Consider the following 26,589-nt stretch of genomic DNA (forward strand, 5'->3'; position numbering starts at 1 on the left):
ACACCTGCCTAAATCAGGCTAAAATTTTTGTACTGGTCAATCATTATTCCTTACAAATTTCACCTTTTAAATTGAACTCTATCTCAGTTAAAAATATAATGATTTGATGAAGTCAGATTAGGAAGACCATCCAAATTGAAAAAAAAAATAAAAAAAAGTCTCCTTTTCTACATTATGCACAGAATGGAGGAAAGTTAGCTTGTGGTTGGCAACCTTCTCAGATAAATTACTTCTGTGGTCTCCTAACCTAAAACTACTTTCTGTAACAAGAATACTCTGAAAATGCTAAAAGTGAAAATGTCCAAAGCACACTCAAGAGTCATTTTTTAGCTTTAAATAGGAATGATTTAACAGAAGAGTTTAGTGTAAATTTTGGGCTAATCAGGCAAATTTCATTATCTCAAAATCTGTTCCAAATAATCTCCCATGGTCTTTTCCAGTTCAATAAATTGACCATACCTGAATATGAGCAGCATCTGTTTCTTCATTAAAACCTAGAAATGTGACCTGAATAAGGAATAAAGCTCCATTAATTTGAGTTTTTTAAGTCTTATCACAATTAGATTATTGACAGAGCGGAGATACAGAAAAAAGCACAGAAAACATTAAATGCTGACTGTTACATACAAATGTTGAAGCATCATGTAGTGTAGCTGAAACCAATAGGTTACATGTCAATTATACCTCAATTAAAAATAAATACATTTTTTAAATGCTGGCTGTCTTGGACAAAATGATTCATTTCTTCAAAATCATCACAAAGGTTTTTCACCAAAGATTTGGTTCCATAATGCAGCTCTTCAACCTCCCCCACATCCACTTCATTAACAAGTTCAATCAATTCTACTCCACAAACCTATCTCCTGTAATAACTCCCTCTCTCCACACCCCCTGCCCCCACTTCTCATCTGCATGATGGTCCTGTTCCACCTGGTCTCAGTAATAATCATGGCACTCCCCTGTCAAAACCTTTCCATGCTTCCCACTATGAAGTCCTAACCAAGGCCCCCAGGCTCTGGGTTAGCCAGAATTTCAATCTTCCCTCACATTTATTCATACACATGGGCCCCCTTTCTGGGTCTAGAACATGCCCAGTTTGTTACTGTTATGCAGTAACGCCCCCACAACCTGTGTCTCTAGACCTTGGATGCTTACACACCTTGCTCCTCCTCATACAAGATCCAACTTAATGTCACCTCCTCAGGAAGGCTTTCTGGGGTATGTCCCCAAGACTCCTTATTGACTTCCTATGATATTATCACTTATTTCCTTCAACATCCTTATATAGGGATTTCTCTACAGGAGTTTATATAAATTAAGTTTCTAAAAGAATATCTAACGGCATGAAAAAAAAGTCACATTTTAAAATAAAATAGTAAAAAGGACAAGTTACAGACAAAAATGATACAAGATATGCACACAATTTCAACCTTATTTTTAAAAACATATGCATGAAAAATAGTACTGGAAGGCAATACACCAAGCTATAAGCAGCGATTAATTCTAGATGATGGAATTATAAGTGATGTTATTTTTTCCTACTTTTTTCATGTTTCTTCCCCCTAATTCATGTTTCTTCTTTTCATGTTTCTTGCCCCTAATTCATAAGATTAATGATAGACATGTTCTTTTTTTTTTTTTTAAAGGTTTTGTTTATTTATTTGTCAGAGAGAGGGAGGGAGAGAGAATGTGACACAGCGCGCAAGCACACACAAGCAGGGGGAGCCGGCTCCCTGCTGAGCAAGGAGCCCAATCCCAGGACCCCTGAGCTTAACCTACGGAACTACCCAGGCACCTGATAGGCATTTTCTTTTTGATACTTGCGGTATTTCTTCTTTTTCTACAAGCATCATGTACTACTTTTGTAACCCCCCAAAAGTATTATTTTTAAAATTTATATTCCCTTTATGTCTTTGACATCATAGGAAGAAAAATCTTCCATTTGAAGACAGAATGGTAAACTGTCAACTAAGCAAGTACTGTGACTAAAAATACGAAATACTTAAATTATAGCAATATGGAAAATCAATTCTCAAGAATTAAGGGAAAGCAGCATAGTTAAAATATAAAGAAACACTGACTATACTTTTGATCTCTTTCTGATGACTCACAAACAAGTCAGAATATTACATTAACCCAGGATTGTTATTCTAATTATGTTTATCACTTCCCCAAAGTGCTACAATTAATTTCCAGGTCTCTAGGTAAACTGTTGGGCTCTAGGAGCCAGTCTCCTCATCTGTAATCCTTGGAGCAATACAACTCCTCTTCCACATTGTAAGGGTTAATCGGAAAACGTGGAGGAAAGTGCCTTGCATATCATAGACAGTCAATGACAAAGAAGCTCAAAAACAAACTTCTTTCTTTTCTTCACAAAACACTTAGAGATATGCATACCCTCAAGTGAGACAGAAATTCCTTCTATTCTTTCAAGTTTCCTTTTACTGAATACAAAAGAGAAAATAAGCTGACATGCAGTTTTGAAGATGCCAGTAGTTTTATATTTCCCATTGATCGAGGAAGGCCTCACCAAAGAATGTGGGCTCGGAAAGGCACTACGTAAGCAGCTGGAGATATACAGGCTGGAAAACTGTTTGAGGGCAGAAGGACACAGGAGACCTGTCATACTTGGCAACAACAGAGGAGATTAAGAGAGGCTCAGCTTTACTAAAGTAAAGCAGAAGGGATAACAGAGAAGATAATAGTCAAGAGCCACTGAAATCAGCTGACACAAAAGGAAAAGGCTCAGGTCAGAGAACACTGTAGCCTGAAGGGTCTGCTCACCATACCTCTGGAACTACTTCAAATATAGTTTCACAAGAAAGATGAAAGAAAATCCTTCATCAAAATAAGAATACTTGATATTTTTTTAAATTAGATCCTTGGTTTCAAAAAAAAAATTTATTTTTTCAACTAATATACTTAGCACTTTTGAGCTTGAACAGCCTAATACCTTACTTCTCTTATTTGCTGACATGAATGTATTGATGGGACTGTGGCTATATTACAGGAAAAAATGTACTTCTTTTCACAGTAGTAAGTCCAAAGACTGGAAACACTGATGTCGCACAGAAATAGTTGAGCAAGTACTATATCCTGAGTAGTAAATATGTTAATTTCAAAGTACTTTTATCACTACTTTTTCATTTTGTATCAAAGTACTGAATTTAAATAATCAAGAAAATAAGAACCAAAAAAAAGCATAAAGAAAAAAGTATATGACATCTCCGTGGCTCAGTTGTTAAGCATCTGCCGTGGGCTCAGGTCATGATCTCAGGGTCCTGAGATCAAGACCCGCATGGGGCTTCCTGCTCAGCAGGAATCCTACTTCTCTCTCTCCCACTCCCCCTGCTTGTATTCCCTCTCTTGCCATCTCTGTCAAATAAACAAAATCTTTAAAAATATATAGATACATTTCATGTTTAAGAGTAAAAATTTTAGTATTAAAGTATCAATTTACTGACTATAGCAGGAATCATCTAATACAGTGCTGTATGTCCATGACTGTGACCAACAATGCTTATCCACTAAATTAAACATGCTCACTATAATACACTAAGACAACTATGTTAGCCAATATTTAAAACAAGTACTTCTCATACATGTATTAATACATACAGATTTTAGGCAATTTAAAAACAGATGGCGCAGCTTTACAAAGAAGCATGAAAATACACTGTTTCAGTAGGAAGAGATATTGAAAGTATTATGTCAAACCTCAGTCAGATTGGCATGTTCATCCTGCTTTAAGCAATCCTCTGCTGATATACTGCATAGTTCCTTCTCACTCTGTAATAAAGACTTGACAGACTGGAACACATCTTCACTGAAGCTCTAAAAATAAAAGATATTCTTAATTTATTTAATTCTAAGACAAGGTGAAAGATCTTGGAGATATTCTATTTTTAAATGCAGAGTCACTAAATCTCCAATTAATATTCATTTGGCACCTGTGAATATATACAGACCTCAAATGAGCTGAGAGAAAGAACCAGCAAAGGGCTTAATCATGTAGAATTCCACCTGCTCAAAACACACACATCACAGCCCAGGCATTCGACCTATCAGAAGCTCATGAGGCCCTCACTCTGGGTTCATTTACTCTTACTCCACACTAAAACCCAACAGACTGCATACCTGATTTCCAAGTCACTAGCAGAACAGAAGCAGCAACTATATAAGGAGGAAGGTGATGTAGACGCTGTAATAAAGCATGCTAACAAAAGTGATTACTCTCATAACGTAGGTGGAGATGGAAAAAAGAGATAACAACCTGAGCTAAGACTTTTCAGGTGTCCTGAGGCAGCTATATGATAAAATGAGGGAAGGTTTTCAGAACTTGGTAGGGGAGAGGTCACAAACACAAAGGAATAGAGGGAGGAAAAAAATTATATAAAGAAAATAATAAGTATTACAGACAGACATAAAGAAAACATTAATTTCATTCTACCTTATTCTCCTTCTACTGATCTACTGATCTGCTCTTCTATTAGAAATGTCCTGATTTCCTAATCTTTCCCGGTAGAAACTCTACCAAGCCCAAGACCTGTGAAGATTTTCCCACCCCTCAGTCATAATAAATCAAAGTTTCTACTGTACTATCTATACACTGAGATCATTTAATCCACATCACAACATACTACCATTTATGTTTTTGTATATATTGGTCTTTCCTACCATTAAACCAAATTATTGAGCCAGAGACTATATTTGATTCAGTTTGTTTCCTTAGATTTCAGTACCTCACAAACTGTAGGATATGAACTCAACAAATGTTTGCTAATTTAAAAAGAAGTCAGTGAAACTCTTTGGTTTAAAAGACAAGCTACATAAGAAACCAAAGCAGTAAAGAAAAAAATATAATATTAAATTTGAATATGAATTATCAATATGAACTCGTGATTCCTTAAACACATTAAAAACATTCTTTAAACTACTACATTTTTCCACTGAAACATCACAGAAGCAATGACCCTCAGTAGTAATGCACCCAGATTTTGGTTTCTAAATACCATTTTGCCAATAAAACGAATTAGAGCTCCTGGGAAAATGGTTGGTTCCAGGCTGGAGGCAGAGAAAGTATGCCATATGGGTGGGGCATCTTAATTGTGACAAAGCAAGGAAGTGCTCAGGAACTAAATGGGTCATTTCAAAAGAACACAGCAGGAACAGGTAAAGGGGATTAAGGGCACATTTACTGTGATGAACACTGAGTAATGTATAGAAGTGCTGAATCACTGTATTGTATGGCTGAAACTAATACACCACTGTACATTAACTGTACTAGAATTAAAATTAAAAAAAAAAAAGAAAAGAAAATAGAGGCCAACCTGAAGGAATCCCCACTGGAATTTAGGCATCAAAAGAATAAAAATGGTAATGAATTATAATAACTGGATTTTTTTTAAACCTACGAATCCATTAAAGAGACAGATAAAAGGATGGGGGAAGACCACTTGTTTACATAAGAATGCTGAATGACAAATATGGACAGGATGACAAAATTTATAAATGCCATTTGTAAATCCCAATGTTATTACTGATTTAGGGAAAGATTATCAATGTATCCATATCACCGGGTTCAAAGCTACTGGGCAACAGGATGCTCACTCTCTCCAGGCATCACTCTACAGATTACTTATTAATTGTACCAATTATAAAGGATACATGTCTTTATGTTGGCGATATTTGGTGATACTGGGTGGAGATGAAAGAAACACAATACCCAAATAAAGCATGAATCTTGACTAGATCCTAAATGAAGAGCAAGGTAAAAATAACAAAGATATTTGAGACAATTAGGGAAATTTGTATATGAAATGCATGTTAGATGATGTTACTGAACTAACAATTTTTCTGAGGAGCAGTAACGATGCTGATGTTCTTAAGAGATGTCTGCAGCCAATTCTCACGTGGTCTCAAAAGGGAAGTGTTTATGTAGATGCGTGCGTGTGTGTACACGTGCACACATGTGTTTGTATACACACACAAATAGCATGGTAATGGCAAAATGTTAACTGACGGTGAACCTAAGTGAGGGGTATGTATAGTGTTCATTGAACTGATTTCTTTTCTCAACTTCTCTGCAGGCTTAAAAATATTCTAAATTTTAAATGATTCTGTTTTCATTAATGAGTGGAGGTTTTTAGGCTGAGATACAAACAACTCAAAAAGAAATAAAAAAATATGAAATCTGAACCTAAACTATTAATATAAATTCACGACACTGAAGGAGCAATGGGCACTCCTAGTACCCAAAGTACCTGGTTTCTAAATACTAGAAGGGGTTCTTTGGAGAAAAGCCAATTCCAAGTCTGAGAAAGGGAAAGTAGAAGGTGAAACTGGGTTAATCTGTTATACTAGAAAGTAGGGAAGCAATCAAAGAATTAAGAACCTAATACAAAAGGATATAGGCACCAGCTTAGAGGGACGATGTCTGAGACCCCTTGAGTAACTTAAGTAAGTGAATAAATAACTATAAATAAATAAAAGATTATAAAACATAGAATTTTTAAAATCCATGAATCCAGAACAATACAAATGAGCAAATGAATAGAAATAAACTCACTTGTTTATTCCACCAAATTATTAATCTGAAAATTGGTAATTCAAAGGCATTTATCCAGGCTTTATGGGAGATACCGTAGCTCATTAAGATTAATGAGGGAAGGCTTTTAAGAATTCTAGCTAATAAATGTAAAAAGAATGATAGCATTAGGAAAATCTTCATTTCACAGCTTTTAGGAAATAACAGATTCAGGAAAGGGTCAACAAGGATACCAAAAATATTAGATAAAAAGTTGCTGGAAGGGGTGCCTGGGTGGCTCAGTGGGTTAAAGCCTCTGCCCTCGGCTCAAGGTCATGATCCCAGAGTCCTGGGATCGAGCCCCGCATCGGTCTTTCTGCTCAAGCAGGGAGGCTGCTCCCTCCTCTCTCTCTTTGCCTGCCTCTCTGCCTACTTGTGATCTCTCTCTGTCAAATAAATAAATAAAATCTTTAAAAAAAAAAAAAAAGTTGCCGGAAAAAAACAAGGTATTTACACACAGCAAGTATCATTTCATAAATTATTTAATAACTAGATAATGGAAAACACACTTTTTTTTTTCTTAAAGATTTTATTTATTTGACAGAGAGAGAGAGAGAGAGATCACAAGTAGGCAGAGAGGCAGGCAGAGAGAGAGAGGGGAGGAAGCAGGCTCCCTGCTGAGCAGAGAGCCAGACACAGGGCTCAATCCCGGGACCCCGGGATCATGACCTGAGCCGAAGGCAGAGGCTTTAACTCACTGAGCCACCCAGGCGCCCCGGAAAACACATTTTAATATGGACATTTCTGGCAGCATTACTACTCTCATCAACTGAGCAGTTCTTGCATCACTGATCACAGGAAAACCTGAAATTCTATCCTAACATCATCCTATAGAGTATTCTTGCTAAAAATGTTTAACCTGAATCTAATCAAGCTTTGACACCTAACTTCTAGAGTCTGTGAAATGTAGAAGAGAGAGGAGTAAGTTAAATACAGATCTAGCATGTGGGACATTGCACAAGACATTGCACCAGACATGGCCTGGCCTGTTCAGGAAGTCAATCTTGAATGAATGAATGAATAAATAAACAGAAGAAACTCTCGGACCAAAAATAACATAAATCAGTCATAAGCATCAAAGGCAACTTAAGGCTTAGGAGTCTAGACTGAATCCGAAGTGGGAGTGTGGTTAGAGGTGGGGAAGACTGCAAAAGACTTTTTATGGGTAATAAAGGAAGCCTGAGTACATCTGGGTATTGGGAATTAGGGAATTATAATTTTCTTGAATGTGATAACTGTATTATTTTTATGTGATAAGTGAATTATTGTTATGTGGGAGGATATGGTAATCCTTGGGAGAAGTACGCTCAAGTATTCAGGAGTAAAGAGACATTAAGACTGTAACTTTCAAGTAGTTCTGCCAGAAAGTAAACACGTGTGCGTGCACACATAGAGCAAATAAAACAAAGTACAGTCGACCTTTGAACAATATGGGTTTTAATTGCATGGGTGCACTTACACGTAGTTTTTTTCAGTGAACAGTTTACTGCTATAAATGTATTTTCTCTTCCTTATGATTTTCTAATAACATTTCCTTTTCTCTAGAATTTACTGTTAAGAATAGGGATATTATACATATAACATATAAAATATGTGTCAATTGGCTATTTAAGTTATTGGTAAGGCTTCCGGTCAACTATAGGCTATTAGTGGTAAAGCTTTTGGGGAGCCAAAACTTACACATGGATCTTCAGCTGCACAGGGGATTGGCACCCTTAACCCCCCATTACTCAAGGGTCGCTGTATTAGTAACCTTTGAATATGTGTGGCTGGTATGCAAGTTTATGTTTAGGAGTGCTATGATTTTAACTGTCTGTATGCTTGAAATTTTTCATAATAAAATGTTAGAAAAAAGAGGTCAAGAAATGGAAGGGTAACCAAATTCTCTTAAGAGAGGGTTCTTCCTCAGACTAGAAAGAGGATCAGAAAGCATATTTAATTTGCTAATTATCCAGTACCTAGCACAGAACCAGCACCTAGCACAGGGCCTAGCATAAAATAAACACTCAAATTTTTATTTGCTAAATGAATAAATGAATAAATGGCAATATCTGGGGGTAAAGGTAAAGGTACATAAGAAAATTCATACCTGCTGCTTCTATTGTTAAAAGAGGGGGAGATTTTGAGATGACAGTAAACTATCTGCTGAGCAGAGAAATAGGGAGGCACTGTGATCTTTGGGAAATAAAGTAGATTTACTTCATATCCTTATTTTCATATATGCCAATCTTACTAATATTATTAATTACGATATTAAGATTCATTTGAAAATAAGAATATCATACAGCTGCTTAACAAGATTTTAAAAAATGATCCACATTTTTATTAAAACTATCACTGAAAGGAATCTAATACAGTGAACTTACTCTTCTGACAGATGTTCTAGTCTTCATGTGACTGTTTCTCAAAGTCTGGAAGGTCGCCATAACTCTATTGCTGTTGTATGTAATCAATGAAGAATTAATCCATAAAATACCTAAGGAAAACATATTAAAAGAAAACAACTAATTTACTGATTTTAGTGATTCAGGCAGACATTCTTTCCTAAAATAACTTCTTTAAATTCAGTCATTTAAAAATAAAAACCTTAAAATTCTGAGACATAAAAAATTATTTTAAGCAATTTGCCCTTATTTATTGAATCTCACTGCCTTTGTGTTTTGTTTTGTCTCGCTTTTTACAAATAAGAAAGTACATGAATGTCTTAATAAGAAATCTTTGGAAATCCTTTTAAAATCTAAAATAATGAATATCACAAAAGAATCCCAGCCTTCTTGCCTCCCAAAAGGCACTCGAACCCTAGAGCCACTGTGAATGTGTGAATGCTCCACTCCTTATTTCCTGGGCAGAAAGATTTGATAATATGCAAAGGAGACTGCGAAATCTGTATTTATCAAATAAAATCCCATAAACAATAACAAACTCCTTATTTAGGAATCTTAAGAGCACCAATGACTAGAGTTCAAAAAACATCCAAGTTAAATGATTAAGAGTACTTAAAACACATGCACACGTACACGCGCATGCACACACACAGATACAGAGACAAACATATACACAGAGACCTTGAAAGAAACTCTAAAATTAAGAACTTAAACTTTTTATCAATGTCTTTAAAAAGTACCTTTGAAAGTTTAAATCAACTTGGGCATTAAGTACCCAGTATTCACATCTAATCACAGTACCTTGCCCATTCAAAATCTACTTGTGCTCATGCTATGGATACAAGGAGAACAAAGCAATACAGCCCTCTTGGGCTCAGAGACTTGGAAGGGAAGTATTTCATTATAGTAAAGAATGAGAATAGGAACTGAATTCGAAATCACTAAATAACTCAAAAATCTGAATGAATAAAATTTAAGAACGGGTTTCCATCAAATTGGCCTTACCAAGAATAACCCAGTTGAGGTTTTTAAAACATCTGATTAATATAAATTTACACTATGAAGAGATACATATGCAAAACCAAACGTGAACCTACTTTCCATCAGGAAGGCAAACCAATTAAATGTTGGTGGAGTTCTAATTTTATATTCTTTCACCATAGAGAGAAAACTGAAGTGTATATACACGCACCCACACACACGCACCTCCCTCTAGAGATTTCTAGAATGTAATTTTTAACAAAGAATTATGATGATATCCTATTCTGAACCAGAATTAATTCTAGTTGTCTCCTTAACAATAAAATGTGATTGACTAGGATTTAGCAGGCTTGTGAAAAAGGCAAGGGAGGCTCCAACAGCACAAGATAAAGAACAATATACCAGTTCTCAGAAGAGTACCATTTGTGTCCCTATTCTACCTCTCATTAGCTTTGTTTCCTCTAGGTAAATTGCAGTATCTCTGGATCTCTTTCCTCAAAGTAGATAACTTACTTTCTGGAGATGTTTACTGTAAGAATCAAATGGAAAATAATTTACGGGAGGTACTTCAGAAACTATACATCCTAAGTAAAAGAAAAGCTAAAATATTTACTTATGGATCAAGGTGATCAAGGGGTCAAATTCTCAAAACAAGGTATAAATATAAAAGTTTATGTGGCCAAAGAAAGACAGTAATCTTTTTATTTTTCCCAGGCCAACTCTCTCCTTTTTCCCCACAGAGTTCTCTTCAACTGTCAGAAACCCTGAGAGGCAAAGGGACTTGCCTTAAACATTACAGAAAGCGTATAAAATACAAAAGCCAACACAAGGGTTCCAGAAATGCAGAATTCTCTAACACAGCAGCTGAATCAAACGGCACCTTCCATGTGGGCAACTGTGTAATACAGATCCAAACCTCGAAAATCTTCCTTTGCTATAAAACAGTAATTCTCCTTCTGGGAATTCATCAAAGAAAGTAATGATCCCGAAGCATCTAGGATCCAAACGAGAGCTTATAAAGCACCAAGTGCTTTGCTAAGGGATTTATGCAAACATCTCATGTAATCCTCAGGACGGGAAGAATTGTACTCCAGATTTACGAGACAAACTGAGGCCGGGGGAAGTTAGGCGATTCGCCCAGACCCACACAGTGAGCAGTAGAGCTGAGATTCAAATCCAAACCAAACTCTAACACCCAGGCTTCTAATGGCTCCTCTGGAGTGTGTAAAGGTTTGAAAAGCGGTTCATCACACTTTATAATAGAAATGAGCAGCCTTCTAGGTGCCAGAAACAGGAGAGTGACTGAATAACCCGGATGGGGTTCCCCATGATGCAATCGCATTCAAAACAACACTGAAGGACGGAGAAGCAGCACACACAAAGCATCTTCACTTTCTGAGTACTGTAAGGGTGAAATCGGGGAAAGAGATGGGAAACAGCAATCGCCTTTGCAGCTGCTAACTAAAGTCCACAGGAGGAAAGATTACACACTGACTCAGAAGAGAAGCGGGCCAATTATCTAGATGAGCCGGTCACAGGAAGCTGCTGTGACAAGCCATGCCCCTGAAGCACAAGAATGACAAGAAGGCTGGGGGCGGCCAGGGTGCTCGGAGACAACATCCTGTCTGGATTTTACGCTTCTAGTTACCCCAGTGCTCTACCGACAATACTCCTGAACAGCAGACCTAGAGAGAACACTCTCTTCACAGTTGAGTGCTAATGCAAATGGAACTCAACGTTCAATAGACCTATGAAGGAACACTAAACACACACACACACACACACACACACACACACAAAATACATATACACTAAAGAAAGAAAGAAAAAATCCAGATGAATATTATGTCACCCAAAACTCCTATTTCCTATTTTCAGAATGGTACATCAGAATTTATATTAATAAGAAAGAAACTATATTTAGTTCCATATCTTCACTCATTTTGAGTCCTACTCCATCCCTTCTTCTTTAACACATAAGTAAAATACTATCTCACAAAGGGAAAAATCTATCAGAGAATAATCTTTGCGACAGTACATTCAAGTGAATCCAACCTGAGATGGTATGACTCATACTCAGGTAAAGCGGATCATTGGAAATGAAGCAAAGACAAATGGGGGAGAAAGACAAACAGAGCAGGGTTACTTCACCATCTTACATAATGAGAGAGAATGTAGTTTCAAACAGACTTCACAAGAGGGGCAAAACTACAGTATTTTCCCCTAAACACCTCTGTGTTATGATAATAAACTTCCCACTAAATGCTTTTTTGATTTGTGCCCTGTTATGGGTAAACAAACAAGATTCTCTTGTTATGGGAATAACTAAGTGTGTTTCTTTACAGTCAAGAAAATTAAAATGAAACTAGATCATTCTTTTGAAAGATCAGAGACAGAAGTACAGATAGACAAGGCAAACAACTGAAAAGAAAGCTGGTAGAGGAGCTCAGTAAAAGTACAGCATATAGGGGCACCTGGGTGGCTCAGTGGGTTAAAGCCTCTGACTTCAGCTCCAGTCATGATCTCAGGGTCCTGGGATCGAGCCCCGCATCGGGCTCTCTGCTCAGCAGGGAGCCTGCTTCCTCCTCTCTCTCTGCCTGCCTCTCTGCCTACTTGTGATCTCTGTCTGTCAAATAAATAAATAAAATCTTTTTTTAAAAAAATACAGCATATAAAAACAACACCATGAAATAGGGGCCCTTGGGTGGCTCTGTCAGTTAAGCATCTGACTTCGGCTCAGGTCATGATCTCAGGGTCCTGGAATTGAATCCGATGTTGAACTCCTGCTCAGTGGGAAGTGTGCTTGTCCCTCTCCCTCTGCCTCTTCCCCTGCTTGTGTGTGCATGCACTCTCTCTCCCTCCCTCAAATAAACAAATAAAATCCTTAAAACTAAACAAATAAATAATAAATTAAAAAATAAAAATACCATGAAATAAATGAAATCCCCTTAGAAGCAACCAAAAAGCAGAATGGATATTGCTTAAAATACTGAAATGCCAATGAAGTCTTAAGAAACATCACAGGATAAAAACAGATGAAAGCATTAGAGAAACAATTATAGAGAGTATAGAAAACAGACATATGGGACACTTTGAATAAATTACACTTATCTTGGATCCTGTGATTTCCTTTCCTAAAATTTATCTCACATATATACTTGCACAAAATTCATGAAGATATATGTGAAAGAATGTTCACTAAAACAAAACAAACAAACAAAAAAAACCTAAAAATAATCTAGAAGTCCATCGATTCAAATAAATTATACTACATTTGTATGACTGATTATTACTAGCTGTTGGATTTAGATCAATACACAGTGATGTGACAGCATTTCCATAAAATATTAAGGTAAGAAGCAAGTTGCAGAACAGTGCACATAGTATGTGCTCCCTGCATGGCTTTAAAAAATAATTACATGCACATGCAACCCTGTGTGTATATTTGTACATGTCTAGGAGATCCTATAGTGGATATAGACTAAACTTATGACAGTGGTCATGCATGCTGGGACTTTTTTAATATTATGAAATGTCATATACTATAGTATGGGAAGATGATACATTGTTAAGTAAAAGAAGACAAGTTTCCACATGTTCAGAGTATCCCATTTTTGTATAAAATCTGTATGACTACAAGTGTGTATTTATGTAAGCAATGTAAAAACAAACATCTATGAAATGGGTATAAACATTGTTTATTTACCTGGGTAAACACAATTAAAAGAGTTTTATTTTTCTGGATGTGCATAAGTTCTTTCATAATCAGAAAACAAATACAAGTCTTTGCCACTCTCTTCTGGCCTAAGAAATTTTCAAGTTGACATCTATTTCCTGACCTTTTTATAGCATGAGTTAACCAAGCCAAGGAGTCTCTGAAACACCTTCCTTGTCTTCTACCAACACTCTTAACCTATCTTGACTCTCTTCCTATGGCACTGGTTCTCAAACTTCAGTACACATGTGGATCAGCTTATTTCTAATACCCCTCTCACCCCCAACGATTTAGATTAAGGTCTACATGGAACCCTGAAATCTCCATCTTTAACGAGTACCCTCTCTAGTTTCTGATTGAGAAACACCTTATCTCTCTAGCCACTACATTAGTCTCTTTCCCTAAATTTTTTCACAAGTTGTTACTCAAATGCTAACATTTCTACTCACCATCCTTGTCCTTTGTGGAACTCATTCTACCTAGTTTTCCAAGGATAGTTAATCTCTACCTTTGGTTTTAACTGTGCAAATAACTCCCTCATACCTATCTCTAGTTCAGTTCCTGCACCTAAGTTTCAGTTCCTTGGTCCAATTCTCTTTTTTCTTTCTTTTTTTTTTTTTTAAGATTTTATTTATTTATTTGAAAGAGAGAGAAAGAATAAGAGAGAACAAACATGAGAGGGGAAAGGTCCGAGGGAGAAGCAGACCCCTTGCTGAGCAAGAAGCCAGATATGAGTCCCAGACTCAATCCTGGGACTCCATAATTATGACATGAGCCATCCAGGCGCCCCCCGTTTGGTCCAATTTTCTACCAGATATTTCTGACTAAATATCCCAGTTACTCCTAAATCAGAATGTCCAAAAATTGAATAAAACCTTCTCTCTAAACAATCTTCTTCTATATTCCGTTAGTAAGAGCCAGTAAACCAACTGAGCCATCAAGCCAAGCTGGAAACTGGCTTTTCCCTCAATGCCTACAGATTACCACATATAGTCAATCCCCAATCCCTCCTAAACTTCCTGCCAATCTCCCCTCTCTTTCACCAGCTGAACTGCTACTTACTCTTCATAGATCAGTTCAAGGACTTCCCTTCTTGAGGAAGACCTGGCACATCTCATCTATCCCTCTTTGCCCAAACAGTAGCCACATCCTTTATGGTCCCAGAGTGGTTTTTCCTTTATTCCTTTGGTGCCATTGTTTGCATGCTTCCTTCCTTTTGTGAATTCCTTGAGGACAAAAATGTTTTATTGTATTTGTATTCTAACATGGAAGGCAGTCAATCATCTACTGAATTAATAAAATAAAAAGTCTTTTAAAAAGAAAGTATACCTTTAAATGCTTACACACATATTTCTACATTTAATGAATTATTTGTGAAAATATAAAAGTTTCCAAGAATTTCTAATTCTATAATATTTGATAACATATTTATAATAAATGCTCCAAAAACATGTTGGCCAAATTCCAAATGGTCAAGTGTTAAAAATTAATATTCTGTTATATATAAACAGAACAAAGTAGGGAAAAATACATGAAACATGAGTTTTCAGATATCAGACAACAGGTAACCCAGGCCTATGACAGCTAAAAGAAGGGTAACACTAGCTCCTGGTTATTTCCAGGTCACAGCACAGAGAGAAGAAAGCCAAGCAGTCTCACCAAGTTGCAGAGACAGAGAGAGATCAGAGTCTGGGAAGGCCACGAAGGCTAGAATTTGCAGGGCAGTTCACTGGAGAGAGAGCTCACAAAGACTGAAAGCATCAGAGAATTCTAGGGCCCTTGGTCAGATACTGATCTGTGCCAAATAACAGAGGTTGGGGGAATAATTACCTACCAAAGAGCAGCAGGCCAAACAATACCTGGAGCCAGACAGGGCTTGGAATAATCTGCACTTCCACCAACCTGAGTGGGAAAAACCTTGTAGTATGTCAGGCAAAGGATGGTCTCCATAGCACGAAATCATCTTAGTTGGGGGACTAAGCCAGCACTACACCAGAGGCTGTTCTGTAGTCACCCTAACAAAGCTTAAAGGCAAGCCTCAACACAATCCAACAGGTTCCAAATAACCTATGAACCCCTACTGTATTCAACACTCTTAAAAAAAGAAAAAACAACAACAAAATCAAGCAAGCAACAGCATAAAACTCAATGGCTAGCACACAGCCAAAAATTACCAGTGGAGGAGAAAAATACGACCCATAACCAGGAAGAAAAACATCATTAAGTACAGATCCAGAAATGACAAAGATGATGGAATGATCAGAAAAGATGTTAAAACTATATTACAAATATGTTCCGTATACTCAAGCAAGAAGAAAACACAGTCATAAGGAGAGAAACAGAAAATATAAAGAGCCAAACCAAACTTCTAGAGATAAAAATAAATCTAAAATAAAATACATACTGGGTACAATCAACAGCAGATCAGACAGCAGCAAGAAAATGTGAACTTAAAGATGTAACAATAGAAGCTATCCAGAATGAAGCACAGAGAGAAGAAACCCACAAACAAAGCAGTGATTGTGAAAAGTAACTGGAATCCCCAAAAATGAGGGGGAGAGGAGCACTGCATGAAGACAAAATGGCTCAGAATTTCCAGAAGTTGATGAAAACCGTAAACTGACAGATGCAAGGGACATCAACAAACCCCAAGAAAAGTAAACAAAAAGAAAACCACACCAAGATACATCATAACACAGTTTCTGCAAACTAGTGACAGAAAAACCTTAAAAGAAACAAGAGAGAAAAGTAGACATCACATACAAAGGAACAAAGAAAGACAGCAGACTTCTTGGCAGAAACTATGCTGGGCCATAAATAATTGAGCAACATCTCAAAAAAGTGTCAACTTAATGGGGTGTCTGGGTGGCTCAGTCAGTTGAGTGTCCCGCTCTTGATTTCGGCTCAGGTCATGGGTTAGATTTCATCTAGGGTGCTGGGATAGAGCCCCACGTAGGGCTCTGTGCTCAGCAGGGAGTCTGCTTGAGGCTTTCTCTCTCCCTCTCCTTCTATCCCTCCCCTCACTCGTGCATGTGTTCTCTTTCTCTCTCTCTCTCAAATAAGTAAATATTTTTTTTAAAAAGTGTCATCTGAGATATCCATACCCAATGAAAATATCTTTCAAAAATCAAAGAAAAATAAGTTTATTTGAACGAAAAAAGCTGTGAGAATTCATCATCAGCCAACCACCACTAGAATAATAGGCAAGAGAAAAACAACACCAGATGGCTGTCTGAACCTAAACAAGGAATTTAGAATGCTTGAAAGGGTAAATATGAGGGTAATACAAAAGATATTTTATAGAGATATTTTCTCCTTATTTATCCCTTTAAAAAATAACTATTTAAACCAAAATAATAACAGCATATAATGGGGTTTACAACATACACAAGTAAAAGGCATGACAAAATAAAGCACACAGTGTGGTGGGCTAGAGTTTTAAAAAATGCTGTTCCTACAGTATACAAAAAAATGATATTGATAAGTTAAAGTTATCTCATAAACCCTAGAGCAACCATTGAAAAAAAAAAACAAAACCAGAATAATACCTCATAGGAAAACAGTGGCACAAAGGTGATGCTATCTCCCGTTTCTGCAAAATCAGGAAGCAAGGCTCATCTTCACAGACTGCTATAAGAATGCAATTACATAATATATGTACAAACAGGACCTGATAAAGCAGGAATTGATACAGCAGGAATTCAAATGTTTGCTTCTTCCTTAGGAAGAGACTTGCCGTTTGACATAAAACCTAAAAATACCACAGCTATCAGTTACTAGTTTTCTCTCAAAACAATAATCAATCATAAAAAAAGACTAATTTGTTTATGACCTAAATGATTACCTATCAAGATCCTTGCTTCTCTATTTCATATATATCAACAATAAATACAGCTTTAAAAAAAAGAAAAAACCCTAAAATCTTCATAAAATCCCCAAGTACAAGAGTATTTTAACAAAAAATATGTTCAGAATTTTAACCCAGGAAAACATCTCTTTATCAGTGGCATCTATGACACTATGAATCAAAGAATATACTGTTGAAAAGACATTTAAGTAGCTCCTGCAAAAAGTAATACTACTCTGCCAGCAGCAGGAATGAGTGAATGAGTCTGCTTTGCCAGTGGTCCAGTGCTTGGTACCTATGAGGCATTCCTAAAAGCCTATGCAAAACCTATTAACTGATGGGATATATAAAGCATAAAAAAGAAAGAAGAGTGTGAAAGATAATTTTGAGGTTTCAAGCTTGGGGAGCTGGAAGAAAAGTGGAGCCTTTGCCAATTACAGGGTAACTGGAAGATAGTGTTTTATGTTAACGTAGTATCAAAAGGCACCTAAAATACATACATTTAGTTGGATGTGGTCAGAGCTACAGTTGTTATTCTAGGAACCATCTATACATACAGAACTTGAACGCTGATCCTACAGACTAGGAAAGAACAGAAGATCAAGAAAGAATGTAAGAGGACAACCATGATAAAGGGTTGCTGGGCAGGTAAGCAAATACCACAAATATGGGGCAGTTGGAAAAGCAGGAGAAGTAGAGATTTAAAAGATTTAGTATCACTGGAAACAAGAAATAGTTTTATGTCTGGAATGGTCAGTATTAAACTTCCAAACTCCTGAGGGTAGAGATGATATTCTTCCATCTCTGAATGTTGCAGGAATCTCAATCACAGGACACAGTCAGTAGAAGTAACACCACATCATTACACTGTGCCAGTCAGGCACTGCTTAATTGCTGTTAAACAGAATTCACATTTTCTTTAAGATTTTTTTAATTTATTTGACAGAGAGAGAGACATCACAAGTAGGCAGAGAAGCAGGCTCCCCGCTGAGCAGAGAGCCTGATGCGGGGCTCAATCCCAGGACCCTGAGATCATGACCTGAATTGAAGACAGAGGCTTAACCCACTGAGCCACCCAGGCACCCCCAGAATTCACATTTCTCACAACAGAAGTTGGTGTTGTTACACCCATCTTACATATAAAGAGACTGAGGCACAAAATGCTTACATAATTCACCTTAACTTACAAACCTAGAAGATTCTGTCTTGAAGGAGATCATTACCGAGAGTGCAATACTAGGGGGGAGGGGACTCAAACGGCAGGATGTTAAAGTACACCAGAGTACATTAGAGTACAAAGTACATTTCCTCCCTGTCTGTCCCCTCTGTTAGGAACTTGCAGTAAGTTCCCAGTCTAAAAAAGTACAAACTGGGGGCACCTGGGTGGCTCAGTCAGTTAAGTGGTTAAGTGCCTACCTTCCGCTCAGGTCAAGATGCTGGGCTCCCTGTTAAGCAGGGAGTCGGCTTCTCCCTCTGTCCTTCCACCCCACTGGCGTTCTCTCACTCACTCTGCTTTCTCTCTCAAATAAATAACTTCTTTTTAATCTTAAAAGAAAAGTACAAACTGAGGCACACCTACACCTCTTTCTCATCCATTTTCCCATTCCCATCTTCCTCCATTCTCAGCCACAGGGACCAGACAAGTTGATACCTGGGCCACAGGACTATCTTTTCAGAAATTCAGAATGAAGATATGGAGACACCTGTTGAGAAGCATGCTGCAAACACAAAGTGAGCTGCCACCACAGCAAAGCAAAGTTTCATGCAAACCGAAGTCAGAGGGAAGCAGGAACCAAGAGCTTTAAAGAGAGCCAATTTAAAAGAAATTGGAACAAATAGAGTCCAGAGTGGCAGAGACAAGACCATGGGCTCCCAGAGAAAAACTGGAACAGTAACTAACTGCCTAGAGATTTTTCTAGTTCCCAGGATCCTGAGCTGGACTTCATGCAATGGACTTCAGAGGCAGTCCTCTGACTGTTATGACAAATGCTTTTTTTTTTTTTTTTCCAATTTATTTATTTTCAGAAAAACAGTATTCATTATTTTTTCACCACACCCAGTGCTCCATGCAAGCCGTGCCCTCTATAATACCCACCACCTGGTACCCCAACCTCCCACAAATGCTTTTTTTAAACTAAGTTCATTCAAATGGATTTCTGACTCTTGCAGCCAAATAATCTTAAAGCCATTAAAAGAGGTCAAAGGAAAAAGACTGAATAAGCAGCCACTATGTGCTTCAAAATAACTTTAAGGTATTTTGACTCTTCACCATCAGGGGTGAGGAAATGAGGCTCATCTATATTAAGTAGTAGTCTGCCTTACTCCAAAGCCCAAACTCTATATTTTGCCTCATTTTCATTCAAGTTACATCCCATCTATTCCAGACGACCATGCCACTTAATTTTTTTCTCATGAAACATTCTCAGAATAATCCAAAAATGTTAACTTTTCACCTTTTAACTTGTTCAGCCTCTATACACTTCAACCACCTTTACTCTATCTGGTAAGTATTTAACAATAAAATGACGTTGTATATGTAAATATGAGCAGCAGAATAAAGATATTCAGATCCTTTTGGTCTGTTTCGAAACTGATAGAGTATTTTTCTTTCCTTTCCCTACCTTACCAGTTGATACACCCTTAAGTCAAGCCCAAACTAAGTGTATCTCTTTTCCTGACCTGTCCCACCTTCCCTCCCTCCAAGTGGTTGACGTTATTACTAAAGTGCAGGCCACCTAACAGAAAAAGAATACATTCGGCTTAGCTAAATAATTATCCTACCTAAAACTACTTCATTACTTTTATTCTTGTTTAAAGATTTTATTTTTAAGGAATTTCTACACCCAATGTGGGGCTCAAACTTACAATCCCGAAATCAAGAGTCATATGCTCCACCAACTGAGCCAGTGAGGCACCCCCCCCTCCAATTATTTTTCAAAAGCAAGACAAAACCAACAAATATCTACATGCTAAAAGCTTGAAATCCTTACCAAAAGGCTATAAAGACTAGCAAAAAATTCTATTTTTCTCTCCCTGAAAATCAGTTTGCCAAGATGGAATGATAGGGAACTTTTAAAATCTAGACCAGTCTCTTTTGTCCATTCTCAAAAAGATATACCCTAAGATTTCCACATTTTCTTCTAGAATGTAACAGAACTCCACTGCCTATTTAAATAAGTGAAAATTTCCCTAAAAATGACCTATAGTGTAACATCTGGCTTGATTTCTTTTACAAGATAGTAAATTTCTGGAATTAAAAAAAATTTTTTTAATGTACTATCCTTCTGCTAGCCTCTAAAGGTAAAGGAGGATTTTTTTTTTTTTTTTTTTTTTTTTTTTAAGATTCTAGATTTATCCCAGAATTTAGAAACTAAAGAAGCTCTTACTGTGGGTTCAGGGTCTTTGGCAAGTCCCCTATCCTCAACAACTCATTAATATCACTTGCCTAGGAGTATACTTCTAGGCCCTTAGAAATACTGCAGTTATCGGGGCACATCCACTTATCACTAGTTATCAATTCAGCCTGGGAATCCATTTGTTCTGACTGCCTTAAATTCTTTGATCTCTCATAAATTGCTCTGCTACTCACAGCCACAACTAACAGTGAATTTCACTGTCAACCCTGGGTATTTCTGCTAGAAGGAACACAAGAAAGTAAGAAAAACCATGGTACTACTCAAAAAAGGTAACTAGATGTTTAAAAGGGTTCATTAAAATGCACTATTTTACCTGACACTATTCATGCCAGGAACTGTGTTGCCAATTACTCTAAAATCATAAACAAGACTTTAAAACAATCCTTGCATTACTGAGTACCTTATATTTTGAGTACTCTGTATTTTCTGAGTATTTCCAGACATGCCAAAATCAGTGTCAGTCAATATAACTATAACATCCCTCACACGGTGGGAAGAAGCCAAGGAAACCTTACATGTTTTGCGAGGGACTGAATAATTACAAGGCTGAAAAGAGAACTAGAATTTTTAACTCTGATTTGCACTAAAGCCATTAGGTACGTGTCAACTCTATTTCTTGGCCTGAAATTTTCTTAACATCTTAAGCCTAAACCACCTCCAGTTTAGTAAGATTTTGGAAGAGACGGAAAGCAGAATTGCTACCAAGCTATACCACTGCCATGGTTTAGACTCCACTACCATTGCCATTTTACGAACGTGTTTAATACTTCGGTCACATCCACTATTTTCGTGCAAAGCAGAGTAGGTGCCTGATATAATAAAAGTATACCCAATCCATTCAGGATATGGATGGCCAGCATTTAACCATTAACAACAAACAGCCCCAGAGAAAATGTGACAGCAAATCCAAACACCAACATTCCGAGGAGCTGGTTGACGCCTTCCGTTTCTGTCTCAAGATTTGGGTTGCGCCTGGTTCCACGGCTCTGGGGTTCTGACAGCGAAGGATGCTGCTCTGGGACAAAGTGCAACGTCCTCCTCGGGCATAAGCTCCGGTGCGCGCAACACCAACACAAACTAAGCACACGCTCCGCGACGCACCGAAGATACCCGGCTCTGAAGACCGTCCTGGGGATGGGAACTGAGCTTGTCATTCAAAGGGGCCGCAACTTCGCCACCACACTCTGGACCCCAAGGGACCCGTCTCGAGCCCGAGGACAACCGCCTCCCCCCGGCCCGGTGCTGCGGGCTTCCTTCCACCGTCCAGCTCCTGCCGCCCTCCTCCCACCCCCGAGCCAAGGCGCAGCTCTGGGCAAATCGGGGCAGGGACTGCGGGCCGGCGGAGAGGCTGGGGCACCAGGGAACGGAACGCTCCACCGACCGCGGCCCCGCACCACGCCGCCACCCCGGCCAACGCGCGGGGCGGATCCGCAGCCGCCTCACCTGGGGGCCGCAGGCTCCGCAGCTCACAGGCATGTCACCGGCCCGCAACGACCAGTCGCGCGAGCCGCTGAGCAGGCGGACGCCCCCTCCCGCACCGGCCCCCGGCCCTCCCCCCCTCCCCTCCCCGCGGCCCGCCCCCGGACTGCCCACCCCCGGCTTCCGCCGCCGCAGTTCCAGTCGGCAACACCACCTAGTCCCCACGCCTCCCACTCACTCTCGCGAGAGAGTGCGGCACCTCTCGCGAGAAGAACTGTGACCAAGCCCGCGCAAAAGTGGGTGGGCTTTTAAAAAATGAAAGGAGCAGGAAAAACCTTCCCACGTGCTCTGGGGCAGCTAGCGGATCGGCCCCGCGCGTCACGTGACGGGAAGCCGGCCTCTCTATTGGCCAGAATCTGCTCAGCCGTGGGAGCTTTAAACGCCTGGCTGACCTACGAACCTGCGGCGAACGTCTTGCGCGCTTCCTGATCCGTTACCTTGGAAACGGTTTAACCCTTTCCTCTGGCAAAATACCCAAGCGTTGGCTGGCCCTGCAGGTTTGGTTTCAGGCCCTTCCTCCTTTCTTTGGACCCCTTGGTCTTACCGCCTGGGGGTCTGCTGGGCTTCTTCGCCACAGGCTAGCTTTGCTGTCTTCCGACTGCCAGGGCTCTTTCCAAAGCGGCAGCCCCGTCAGATCTGACGGCCCAAGGAAGGCTCATCCTTTGGGGTAACTCCGCCCCTTCTCCCCAGCATCTCTAGGGAGGACCACTCACAGCGCACCAGGCCGACCGCCCCATCCAAACCTCAACAATTAGCATCAAGGGATCTCCGGGCCCTAGTGCTCACCCTTACCAATTCACGCGGTATTGCAATCAGGAAGTAAAGTATTGGTCACGGAGAAACCAAGCCCCAGACGATAAGCTAATGTGTGATTATTTACATTTAGAATCGTAAGGCCTAACCAGTCAATGTGTACAGTCTCCCCATGGACATCTAGTCAAGGGTGGAAATACCCGATAGATGAAAAAGACCTTTTGAAGTTTATCCTCATTATGAGTTTTGTACTGTTTGGGGGCGGGGTGGGGGGGGCAGGGAACAACGGGTGCATTCTTACGTTCACGTCTTCATTCAACAAATTTTTGTTGAGCTACTACAAATGTTAGACACTACTCCAGGCCGTCGATTGAGCAGTGATGATGACAAGTGAGTCTAGGTTCTAGAGTGCTTATGGGGAGGAGGGGTGAAAGAAGAAATGTTTGTTGGCGTCAAGCTCAATGCGAGGAAAATACAGTAAATGATGTGATAGTGACTGTGATTGGGTGGCTGCTTGAGGGGCGGAACTTTGGGGGAGACACTTAGGGAGTGATTTGCATAACAGGCTTGCAAACCTCAGAGGGAAGGGCATCCCAGGCAAAGGAAACAGCTAAGTCAGAGGCCTTAAATTGGCTTGGAGGGGGAAAATATCAGAAAGTTAAGAAGAAATAAACTTGGAGAAGAAAACAAACATGGGCCACAGCCTGCAAGACTTTGTAAGCTAAGAAAGTAATAGTTGGGAATTTAAATGCAGGGGAAATCTTCGGAAAATTCTGAAGAGGGAAGAGACACGTACGCTTTACCCTTTTGTGTTTAAAGCTCTTCCCTGCAGAAAAATTGATTTTAAGAAGGTCACAGAGGAAGCAAGGAGATTAAGACTTGTAGTCCAAGAGAGCCAAAATCCTGCAAGGCTTAATTTCCAATGACCTTGACATTGCTTTTCTAGAATCCATTAGGTCAGAGCCCTGGTGCTGTTTGCTCCCTTTTGTTAAAAACATCTGGATACATCTTCAGTTGTATTTAATTGCTATTTAATTACAGTAAGAGAGATAAATGGAAATTTTTTTGTTACTTGGGAGAATGAACTTCCCAAAAGGAAAGTCACCTTTGATTTTTTTCCCTCCACATACACCACTCAGATAACCACCTCTTCTGTCTATTCCCAAAGTTGGTTCTAGAGGAAAAAAAAACAACATAAAGTGATGTTCAGTGCAGATATTTATTTCTAAGTATAAAACTTTAAAAGACAGAGGTTGAAGGCTAGAAAACTGAAAATGTTTCCCTACAAGAAACAGAAATCAGGGGACAAATTCCAACTGGAAGACCTCTCATTAACTGGTAAAGCAACCAAATCAAGGTTCTTTATCATTCCTGAGTGTCAGATTCCTCATACATAAAACAAGACAATTTAACTAGCCTACACACGGAGTGGTTAAGCTTGAATTACACTTTGGCATGCAGGCACCAGTAAGACGGAAGCTGGAAAGGGAAATGAAATTTTTGTAAAATCTGAGAGTCAGCAGCACAAGCCAAATGAAATTGGATGTGCCTGCACTTGAACACACACACATACACACACACACACACACACACACCAGCTGAGGAACTATGAGACTGGTTAATACAGATACCAGGAATGCTTCCCTAAGAAACCTTGGCCTTTTCAGAGTGTGAAAACGGAAGCATTGCCACCTGCTCAACCTCATATTCCCTGTAGCTATTTTGAATCTAAGTAGTATTTAATAAATAATGGTTCACATATTCCCCATCGAGATTGAAGAAATAGAAAATAATTCAAGGATCGGAGGTAACATTTTAAAGTTAAGCTAACATTTTAATTCTAATGAAAATAAGATTTCAAGAAACATTTTCGGGTTACTTTTCAAAAGGAAAAATGCTAAAAAGAGAAAAGGCATTATTTTAGCAAATTAAGACCTTTTTTTTAAATGCTGAAAAAAATGGAGTGCTCTTTTCAGTTCTGTTTGCAGTCCTCATAATGATTAACCGAAACAGCTGCTTGGTACTGCTAATTTAGATGAACAATGGGCTCAATTCTATCATTCTAACATGTATTAATAGAGCCATAAATCCTCCCAACTCACCCTAGCAAGACAGTCATTGTGGTGTCTTTTGCTAACTACAATTATTTGGAGTACAATGAATATGAAGCAAGAGAAACTTAGGATTGAGATGCATTTCTACAGATGTCCCTAGTGCCTGGATTCCCTTTAAAATTACTTTCTGCTTTATTGAGATATAATCCACATACCATATAATTCACCCTTTTTAAAGTGGGCAATTCGATATGTTTTGGTATATTCCTGGAGTTGTGCAATCATCACAAAAATTTAATTTTAGAATAGTTTTGTTTCCCCTAAAAGAAACACCATACCTATTAGCAGTCAATCCCCCACCTCACACCCAGCCCTGAGCAACCACTAATCTACTTTATGTCTATACATTTGCTTATTCTGGACATTTCATATATATGGAATTACACAACATGTAGTCATTGGTGTCTCCATTCACTTCACATAATGTTTTCAAGGGTCATGCATATAGCTTATGTCAGTATTTCATTTCTTCTTATTGCCAAATGATGATTCCATTGTATAGGTAAAGTGCATTTCATTTATCCTTTTATCCATTAATAGACCTGTGGATTGTTTCCACTTTTTGGCTATTATGAATAATGCTGCTTTGAGCATTTGTATACAAGCTTTGTGGGGATGTTGATCATTCTTTTTTAATACTTGTAAATAAAATTTATCTAGTTTACAAAATCCATATTTCCTTTCCCAGCACAGTTACTTCGCTCCTAGCTTTGTCTTTCGTGCCTGCTATTTGAAGTACGTGCTCTCTCCCCACAGGGCTGGCATTTCTCCTTGGGAAGCTCCTATCTGACAGTGTCATTCCAGTTTAAAAAACTTCGGTGGTGTCTTATGATTCCAGCCGTGATCTACATTACTCTATTCTGCTATTAGTTCTCCCTCTCAGAAAGTCTTTCTTTCACTTTCTCAAAATAGGGCCAGACCCTCTCTGCTTTGGAGCCTTCCCAGGAGGTTTTCCTTCAGCATCAGTGTCTTCCTCTGTCTACCTCCTGAGCCTCTGGATGCCTGTGTCTCCTTCAGCATTCAGCTGTATTCTCTTTTCCTTAAGAACTCTTGTCCTAAATCCCCAGACTAGGTAAGCTCTTCCCCATCTGGACTCTACTTTTTCTTCAATGCGTTTATCAGCTTATAATGATCTTTATTTGATTGATTATTTGGTCTTTCCCTATTCTTTTCCCTCATAGAATCCATGAGCAGGAACCACATCTGTTTTTACTTACACATGCCTGGCACATAGTGTTATTAGTTACTTAATAGCTGTTCGTTGGAAGGAAGGAAAGAAGAAAGGGAGGAAGGAAGAAGGGAAGGAAAGGAAAA

The 26,589-nt window shown here is 38.8% G+C and overlaps 1 protein-coding gene across 6 annotated transcripts in view; it reads right to left on the bottom strand.

The window, feature by feature from the left end:
* AKAP11 (A-kinase anchoring protein 11) overlaps nucleotides 1–23,076 on the bottom strand; it is a 49,767-nt gene extending 26,691 nt beyond the window's left edge. For 2 of the 6 annotated variants that reach the window (XM_044249808.1, XM_044249802.1), the window contains exons 1-4: nucleotides 14,729–15,028; nucleotides 8,953–9,062; nucleotides 3,718–3,834; nucleotides 460–507 (exon numbers count right to left, since the gene is read on the bottom strand). In XM_044249808.1, the coding sequence (XP_044105743.1) occupies nucleotides 460–507; nucleotides 3,718–3,834; nucleotides 8,953–9,062; nucleotides 14,729–14,735 (282 nt within the window). In that variant the 5' untranslated portion in view covers nucleotides 14,736–15,028. Of the gene's footprint in view, nucleotides 1–459; nucleotides 508–3,717; nucleotides 3,835–8,952; nucleotides 9,063–14,728; nucleotides 15,029–21,847; nucleotides 21,956–22,372; nucleotides 22,435–22,952 lie in introns of those variants that run through there. The other 4 variants (XM_044249803.1, XM_044249804.1, XM_044249805.1 and 1 more) reach the window with 4 other exon arrangements.
* Between the last annotated feature and the right edge of the window lie 3,513 nt (nucleotides 23,077–26,589).

Source organism: Neovison vison, chromosome 5, assembly GCF_020171115.1.
Source record: "Neovison vison isolate M4711 chromosome 5, ASM_NN_V1, whole genome shotgun sequence".
Lineage (NCBI taxonomy): Eukaryota > Metazoa > Chordata > Mammalia > Carnivora > Mustelidae > Neogale > Neogale vison.